Source organism: Ceratina calcarata, unplaced genomic scaffold (assembly GCF_001652005.2).
Source record: "Ceratina calcarata isolate Rehan_Ccalc_2016 unplaced genomic scaffold, ASM165200v1 scaffold250.2, whole genome shotgun sequence".
NCBI classification, from domain to species: domain Eukaryota; kingdom Metazoa; phylum Arthropoda; class Insecta; order Hymenoptera; family Apidae; genus Ceratina; species Ceratina calcarata.
Window position 1 is genome coordinate 441,906 of NW_017147019.1, and position 9,736 is coordinate 451,641.

At 44.5% G+C, this 9,736-nt stretch overlaps 2 protein-coding genes across 7 annotated transcripts in view; one reads left to right on the forward strand and one right to left on the reverse strand.

Moving 5' to 3' along the window:
• Positions 1-9,736, reverse strand: part of Lim1 (LIM homeobox 1) — a 20,153-nt gene that overhangs the window by 4,797 nt on the left and 5,620 nt on the right. For all 5 annotated transcript variants that reach the window (XM_026811934.1, XM_018021276.2, XM_026811933.1 and 2 more), the window contains exon 3: positions 1,778-2,007. In XM_026811934.1, coding sequence (XP_026667735.1) covers positions 1,778-2,007 — 230 coding nt within the window. The remainder of the gene's footprint in view (positions 1-1,777; positions 2,008-9,736) is intronic.
• LOC108623037 (GS homeobox 1) overlaps positions 1-9,736 on the forward strand; it is a 61,588-nt gene that overhangs the window by 1,446 nt on the left and 50,406 nt on the right. The window lies entirely within an intron of this gene.

The window sequence follows — 9,736 nt, forward strand, 5'->3', positions numbered from 1 at the left end:
CTTTTGGGATTGACTGTATAGCCAATACATCCTTAAGACATTTTCACGTGTACATCGTGTATAAAAAAAATGTGAAGATCTTGAAATGAGTGACTGTCAGACACCGTAGATTGTAGATCATAGCGTGAAATATTAAGAGAGCTTCTGTTAATTGTTCATCAAATATAACGAATTATAATATTCGTAGGTTTCATTCAATTAATTCACGTGTCCTAATGACTTATGAAAGGGAATAACAGGAAGGCAATGATGGTTGTCGCACGCTATTGCGCGATAAAATTCCGTAGTAAAATAATTGCGTCGATCAACGTCATGTTTAGACGTATAAAACGGGGAATACCCAGTATAGTAAATAGAACATAATTTATCAACGGGACGAATAAATTTGTCGATGTTCCATACGAAATTAGCAATTAAACGTGATTACGGTTATTCGCTTCTGGACGTACACGGTGGCGCGTGTAGCGACAGAAACGGCTACGCGGCGCGTTCATTACGATTTTTCCGAAATTTCGCAATTTGCCCGGCGCGTCCGCGATTCCGCGTGTTCAACGACAAAAGACGCTAAAAGTTATCGGTAAACGTTCGCTGATTAATCGACGCTCGCCGCGTAATTGCTGCGCTTTTCACGTGCGCCGCAGACGATCACCGTGAATTCGACAACTGACAAATGGCCAAGCGGTGATAGAGATTAATGTCGGAAACGCGTGGTACATCCAGACGTCACGATGTTTGATCATCGAAACGGGTAATCGTCGCCCCCTCTACCGCCCATACACTTTTCACGAGCACTCCATCGTTCTCTCTAGATGTACTCTCGTCGAAGAACATCTACAGTACGCTGGCAAAGTGTTGCACGCGATAGAAATCATTTTTCCGAAAGATCGATGCGCAGGATTCGCATTTATCGCGAGGATCAGATTCTCGTAACGATATCAGTGAGACGCGTGGTGCATCCGAACATCACGCACTCTGACATTCTCGATATGCGTGCTCGCACATCGGGGAACGCGAATTTCTTTTTTCCGAAGGATAGGTACACATATGAGATTCGCATTAAGGATTATATCCTTGTAACGAGATGAGAGAAAGGTAGACGTCAACGGGGATCGATTAGGACGGTCCGACGCCTCGCGGAATTCGCGTTTCGAAGGAGGTATACGGCGCGTAGCGAAAGAAAACGAAAACGAGAAATAGGACGACGTTTTGCGGTTTCGACGTCGGCATCGAAGCGACAAAAGGTTTGCCCCTGCCTAACGACCTTTCGGTTTTCGTTTCACGGCTTACACATCGGCGAGGGGCCTCGTGAAACCGAGCTGCTGTTCTCTCTCCCTTTCTCTCATCGTTCCGTCCCCCGCTAACCCCGCGGTGTTTCACTCTTCGAGAGCTGGTGGCTGACGGTGGTCGGTTACACGCACGCTGTTTTCACAGCTTGCCAGTTCCGACCGTGGGTCTCACCGTCGTGAAAAACCCACCCCCGGACCCTCTTTTTTGGAACTGACTCCGCGAAATCTCGGGCGTCGGACGCGTTCAACTGTGATCCCTGCCCCGACTCTTCCATCTCGGTCCCCTCTTTTGGCCTTTGAAAAAAATCGGGAATCTCGATCGTGCCCCCGGATCGCGGTTTGTTTTCCTTTACACGGCGAGGCGAGACGAGAATCATTCGGCTCGAGAATTTTTCGATCGAATTCCGATTGTTTAACAAATCATTGTATCGTACAAGGAATGCGGGTCGTCTCCGTCGGAATGACAAAGGACAATGGCACTTGTAACTCACCATGATGGCCGTGGACGTGATGCGTGTCCGGCAGCTTGCCCGACAGGTAGTCTTGCTTGCAGACGAACTTGTTGTCCTCCAGGACGTAGAGCTCCTCTCCGGTGCTCATCTGCTTGCGACACACCAGGCAGGTGAAGCAATTCAGGTGGAAAACCTTGTCCCTCGCCTTCCTCACGAGGTCCTGGGGGCTTATCCCTTGGAGGCAACCGCTGCATTTCGTGCCGTATCGCCTGGAACACGCCGCGACACACCACCGTGAATAACGACGAACAACAAACGACCCGGCGAGTTTTTAGATTCCCTCCGCCGGGCACTGCGGTTCGCGCTGAAAGCACGGATAACGAGCGCACGCGTCCAACTCGCTCGCAACGCGACTCGCATGATTAATCGCTCGACGAGCTTTTTACCAAGCTTAAAAGACTCTTCTTCTGTTTTCTACGGCACAATGGTCGACCTATGGATTCTGTATAAATTGATCTTCTCAAAACTATAAATAACGTGTCTGACGAAAATCTATAAATTTCGTTTTCGTACAATTTATGCCTGTCGAATTTCGGTAATCGCGCGATTGATTCCAGATTCCGTTTCTTTTTGCACAGCGTAATGGTCGGTCTATGAATTTTTCTGAGGACTATAGATAAGGTGTTTAACAAAGATCTATAAATTTCGTTTTCGTACAATTTACGTCTGACGATTTTCGGTAATCTTGAAACACGTGATCGTGCGTTTGGATAAAGAAAAGGAAAGTGAATATCGCCAGGTACGTGGTTTATTGAGCACGGAACATACAAGTCCTGTCATTAAGCCGGGCGAGTCGCAAACGTCGATAAAAGAAATATGGCGCTTTTAAAGAGATGGGACTTTAACGTCCCGATAGAGCGTAAAAAGTTAAAACCCTTCGGTGCCGTAAAAGCACGTCGAGGTTACCGCCGCGGTCTGTTCGATTCTCTACTTGCGACCCTTGTGCCCTACTTGTTCATTTCGCATTAGACATTCGGATTCTTCGATTAATTCACTTTTCCAAGGGGAACAATATTATTGGATTCAATGTACATACGAGAGTTACTCAGTTCCGCGAGTCAGACGTTCGTTTAGACTCTTCAGCTGTTCTGCGCGCGTGTTAATAAATTTATCCGAAACAGGGCTGGTTCATCCCGCGGCTGTATTATTACGGAAGCAACGGAGCCGCGCACTTCCCAGCTACCAATCCCAATCGCTTTAATTACAGGAATCACGCGATTAATTATAGCAATTACCGCGGTCCCTTAGGGCTGCCGCCTTTCGAAAGTAAATATATCTCAATCGGGTGGCTGCCGTGGGGTGCTCGCGCCCGTTGTTGCGCGATACGTCTGCCTGCATTCGAATTCCCGTGGCTATCTCTCCCAGAAGGCGCAATTTTCCTGTCACTGTTCCGCGTTCCATATGCACCCGCGTACATAATATCGGCTGACCCGATTCGCGACTCTCACCACCGTTATTTTATTACCGTCGCGTTCACCTAAACTCGGTCCACATTATGCGCTGGACCGTGTCGGCGAGTCTTAGGATACCAAAGGCCATGTTCAGAAATATAAATACCGTAAGAACCGACGAAACAATGTCCAATTTCTTGGACGGTTTCCGGGGTCTCCGGCATCGATTAACTCGAGGCGTCGTCGTGTACGACGGATCGTTTCGCTAACTACCGATCGACACGGCGCCGTTTTGTTTGCTCAGAGCGTAGAGAAAAAAGAGCAGTACAAATTACAAAGATTCCCCTTTATCGATCGACACGGTCATCTATAACTATTATACCGAGTACTTACGCGTAACATCCTATAATCAACCGGCACACTTTTTCGAACTATTCATCAACCCGTCCAAATTAGCAGTCTTACGCGAACTTCCTAACAATCTTCTCACGGAAGCAGAACCCGGAGATATTTCTTGACCAACGGTCATTACACTACGGCTCCTCTGTCTCACGTTGTTCGTTCTGTGACTAATTCCCTGATTTTGTTCCTCCCGCGGCTCCCATCGCTCTCCAACCCTCTAGTCTAATTACAGGAATTATTTAATTAATTATAGCAATTAGCCGATCCCGCGTCAACTCCGTACGTCACCGAGTCGTCTCTTTCCTCTCTCCGTCTGTTTCCTTTGCACCGTTCGTTTCGCGTATCCTAGACGATTTTCTCGTTTTTGGTGAGCCGGCATAGCCGGGACCCGAGTTCCTCGTGGAAGAAAAAGAAACGGAGGCCGGCCGTAAAAATCATTAATAGAAAGGCTTACGTAGGTGCTTTCGTGTCTGAGAAAGACCGAGGACGGGGTGTGGGGCTCCCTTAAGGAGGAGAGCGTAAAGAGCCAGGAATTCTGGCGTGCAGCAAGAAATATAGGACAGCCGGGCTTGGATAAAAAAAAAAGGGGGTGGGTCTCGGGGCCACGATTTGCCACGGAGTTGCCGGAGTTTATGTATGTGGTGCGTGCTCCTTCCAACGGGGTTCCGACCCCGTCGAACCTAGCTCTAGCCGTCGCTACGATTTTTATTACCCGTATATTTCTGACTATTCAGAATTTAGAAACAAAATAGGTGTTTCAAGATTAAAAGGTATCCAATAAGTAGTCTGCAGATTCTGGAAATCGGTGCTGCGTACATTTCTTTTTATTCTTTCTATAAATCAAATGTTGGATCATTTGATAACAATGAAACTCCTGTCGACAGACGCTAACCGTAGCATAATTAATTTTTAACCCGAAGATATTGAGTCGACAGGCTTATGAATGTGTATTTGCAAAGGCCTGGGTTATAAACATTATGCAGGCTCAGGATCAGTTCTCTAAGTGGGTTTCAAACTGTTTTTAGTGCGTTAGGCTGTGCCTCACTTTCGTTCCTCATATCGTGCAGATTTTCTTGAAATGTAGTAAAACGTAAGACAAGAGAGTCTCATTTATTAACCCATTTCCAATATGAAAATATAGTATCGCGTATGTTAAGAAGGATGAACGTATTAAATCAGTAGAATCTTTTAATTTACTGATGTAATCGAGTATTTCTTGCAACGATGAACCGATCAAAAGAACGGTCGATTGAAACAGTCGGCGAGCGGAGAGGAGGAATATCAATCATCTGACTCGACGATTGTATTCTTGTAAAGTTTTCTGGGTGCACGGCCGAGCGATGACTCGGCTTCGCGGGTCAAACCACGCACACCCGCCACCACCTTGACTTATTACGAAGAAACTTTAATCACCGTCCGATTCATTATTTCTCTGTAAACAGCCAGCCGCGCTACCAACTAGCAACCACCATCGTTCCTCTCTTTCTCCGCGTTACCATCGACGCACATGCGCCGATGTCTCGGCTACGCCGATGAAGGAAACATAAACGGTTCGCGAGATCACTCACGAGCCGGGAGTCTAATTAGTGGAATCCAATTAGCGGCGCGAGCGTCGTCGCTTCCGTTGGACCTATTCGATGGATCTTTAAAAAAAACCCGAAGTAATTTCACCGAAGGCGCACACCGATTTTCACTTGGAGCAACATCGCGGTCCACGGTTAACGGGACGAGTTTTCGAGCCGGCGCCGATTAATTCGTGAAATATCGTCGATTATCGTTTGGGGAGGGATCGAGGACCGATTCATAACAGTTATGCTAATGTCTCGGCTGGCCATGCGACACCGCGAGGCGCCGTTCGCAGCGAAAACGGGCGAAGCTTTCGAACCGTTTCGGTCCTCGTCGTTCCTCACCGAGCTCCTCTCTCCCGGTTACGTGCCACTTTCTCCGTTCGATTCGCGGTTAAACGCGCTCGTAACGAGATGACAAACGATCGTTAAGCGATCACACGTGGTGGAACGACTCTCAGTCGCGTTATGCAACCGTAGTTAGACTCTGTCACGAGGATCGGCTCTAATTGATAGAAAAAAGGCGAACGGGGGAATTAATCTCGACGGTGGAAACGGGAGCCTGTCCCGGGAATGTGACGCAAGAGACTAGTGGTTGGCAAAAACGTTCCCCTTGTACGCATCGCGATAGAGGTATAGGTGGTATTGCCGAACCTTCCTGGAAGGGAAACGACTCCGTGCGTCTCCTTCTCTCTCTCCCACGTACGGTCGAACCGCGGCGGCCCCGTCACGCCCAACAAACTTCTCCTACGGTTCGTAGCGGGCGTCACGCCGCATTTATTATGTTTCCACGTTCGAGTTTCGACGGGTCTACTCCTGAGGAGGCCAGGCACCGCGGGTGGAAAGCAAGGACAATGGAGACCACTCGCCGGCGCCCTTTCCGTACCGACTACGGGAAAATCGATCTATGATCGACGATCGCTACGCTTTTCATTCCAAACTGTCGCTCTCAAACCCTTATACAGAAATTTTATAATTACGTTCAAACTATTTATAATTATTTTCAATTGAAACTGTGTTTCATTAATAATTTAGATTATTTTATAGATTTTTGATAGGTAATCGATTGGAAGTATGATTGGATGCTAATTGTCCTAGGCACGGGGGTATACAATTAACATCCTTCTATGTACGGCTATTATCCATTCCTTGTTTTACGACGTGGACGTTTAATGTACTCTGTTGCAATAGCCGGCATGATTTATATTCTAAAAGTGTCTTTACAAGTCGACGCGCCGTTCTTTTTAACTTGTAACGCGTGTAACAATACCCGTGTGCAATTTATTGAATTAATTAATTTTTTGTCGTCCCATCGATGGAGATGAGATGATTGTTTTTTAAAATAAATATAGTAAATGTACTATTTTCTACTCAGTTAAACATGATTTTGCTGTTAATTAAACATGATACAATGTATGAGTCAAAATTTATAGTGAAAAATATTTTAAGGCGTGCAATTTAATATACATTCAGATGAATCAGGCAAAAAATCATTTATAATCATTTCTTGCTGTAAAAATGAAGGGTTGAAGTTCACATCTCTAATGCCCGTATTTCTATTCATTGTTCGGTGTTTGTTTCGGTTATTATGAGACAAGTACTTATTTTATTAATGTAAGGTTGTAGAAAATTATAAACAACCGCCATCAATAATTATCCTGATTTTATTAACATTATTTGTAACAATGTTTTAAATCCGCACTTTCCTTTCTGATTCTAATTTTAAAATTGGAAAAGCATTTTATTCCTATTTATAATGAATCTAATTATATTTCCTTCATTAATAAATTTATAGCTACAGGTTTTGCGAGTCTAAATATTGGCAACAAGTTATAATAGCATGAACGTTATTCAATTTTTTGCATTAAAATAAATGAGTATTTAAACAGGTAATTAAACTGTTTTATTATTATAAAAGAAAACAGTTTCTAAACACTACCCTTTTGTATATTGAAAGCTCCTCTGTGCCATTTGACATACTTAATTTCGTTGAGACGTATTCTTAATGAGAAGCGTAGCAATGAAAGCACAAAATGTTGTGACAGTTTTGTACTTGCGGTGTTCTAGCGTATTATGTCACCGAACATAACAATGTTGAGAAATAATTAAAAACATTTTTTGTTGTACTTATTTTAGACGTTTATCGGGTTATAATTATAAAAAAACTACGTCAGGGAGAAATTGGGACATTTACCTTATCTATCGGTTGCATATTCGATTATAAAAAATTTACGAATCGTTGTTACTGGGAATCTCGAACCGTGAAAACTTGAGGTCTCTCGGTGACGGTTCGAGGCCATTAGTGAGCCTAGCGTCGGCTCTCCGGTGACACCTTCGCCGTGCCCGTAGTCCCCGAGTTAATGTTTTCATCGGGCGTATTCCGACGACGGCGCGGACCATATTTTAGGGTAATAACTTCTCCGGCGGGTACACACAACCGGGCCATCGACCGCAAGCTTACGGCAGTCGAGGCGGCGCTGAAACGGGGACATCGGTCCTTTTGATCCTGGACCCTTTCGGGCCCCCACGGGCCATTATCGACCTTTAAGGACCTCGCTGCGACTCGTAGAGCCAGTTACCATAACCGCGCGTATGCCGGACCTCCCGGAGGTGTTACACTATTCCCTGGAGCGATTCGTCGAAGCTGGGTGGGGTACCGGCGCGGTTCGATTTGAGAAACGACATCGATAGATTCGTCGCGGCGTGGGAATCGATCGGCCTTCTTCCATTTCGCTCCTCCCGCCTTCGTTAGCTTCCTCTCTCGTCTACATTATTTAGTAGAATTTACGCTTATTAGCATTTGAAATCTTCAGAAAAATATAGACCGAGCGAGACGAGCAGACCGCCGATTTTTATGGTTAATTAAAATTTTCAGACTGAAATTTCTTTATCATTTAATCAGTTTTGATATTTTATAGTTTTATCACAGTTCTTGTAAATGAATTTTTCAGCCTACTCGTAAAAAATATCTATTGTCTCTCTTAGTATGTGCAAAGAGGATTAGGTTAATTAATGGAACGCGAGTTATTTTTGACCCGAGGAGCTTTTCCACGCGTCTTACGTCTAATGAATTTTTCATCGGGATCAAATGCAAAGTGGCTCGTAAAGTATACAACACGTTCGTTATACACTCGTTCTCGTACAAGTATCAAAGGGCCCCACTTTAAACGCTCTCCCCACTTCGCCCTGGCTACAAAGGGGATCGTTCATAGCTTCCAGAAGTCACGAAAGAGGAACATCTCTCTAACGACCGAGAAGGCAGACGATTTTATTTCCCAATTGTCATTCAATTTAATGTGTAACAGAATTAGGAAAACATCTATGGCAATTTCTTTTATCCATCAAGCATTGCGTTTGATATTTTCATCATTTCTTTAGAAATGCATGCAATCTGCTAATTAATTATCATTTATATTCAGTTTTAGAAAATTATTTATGGGATAAATTTCTTTCATCCCTTAACTATTGCGATACGCATCTTTTGATATTTTTATCATTTCTCTATAAATGCATGCAATCTGCAAATTAATTATCGTTTATATTCATTTTTCATTTCGCTCTAGTTTTTCAGTTTTAATCGGGGGAAGGATTACGAATTATGTATTACTCGCTTGAACGTTATCATCATTCCGCATCGAGTTTCCCGCTCGGTTCGTCACAGGTTTCTTCTAAATTACAGTCTCCCGTCTACCCGGTTCGTTACGTGCCGGTTAAGTGACATAATGTCACGCCTGGGGTAAAAAAGGTTTACGCGGAACGAGAACCTGTGAGGAAAAAATAGCAGCTTGGATTACGTTTAAACATTTCGCCTCATAGTGTATACCCGAGCCGTAATCAATTTAAGCGGCTGGTAGACTGCTTTTTCCCGCGGCTTCTTTCCACGGTCCGCGACGTAAAATCACTCGGTAAAACTGCAGTCGAAGCGGAACTCGATGTGCCGCAGTGATCTTCACGCTTTCGGATCGGTTTCTTGCGCCGAGTGTCAAGGTCCCGCGACGATCCCAAGCGATTTGGGTTATTGTATCAACTTCTCCGCGAAAGCGAGAACGGAAACTTTCCGGCGCCACCCAACCCCCTGCTTCATAATCGCGCGCTTACGAACACCGGTCACGCGCCCCTTTTCTTTTTTTTTTTTTATGTCGACGCCCGTTCGCTCTGGGGCCATCAATTCTACGGTACTATAAATATTCCATTCGGGCGAAGTTTATAAATCAACTTCCGTGACTACCTGATTCTTTACCTCCGCTGTATAACTGAAGAAGAATGCTTGTAACGTTTGCTCCCTATTTGAGGTTCTTGTTGGCTACGTTAAAAGTATTGAAAATTTTTTGGAATTTTGTACAAGATTAATATGGGTGCCAATGAATACGTGCTAAACCGTGGATTGACCATCTCGTTTTCGAAAATAGTCAAAATTCGCATACCATAGTACTGCCGTTGGTACGAGAAAAATATCTTTCTTCGGCTATTGCAGTTGAACGAAAAATGAGAAATATTTGAAGAATTTGATGAAACGAATATAGACTACAATAAAGCACGTACATTTTGACCACCTGACTACGGAATAATATTATTCTAAG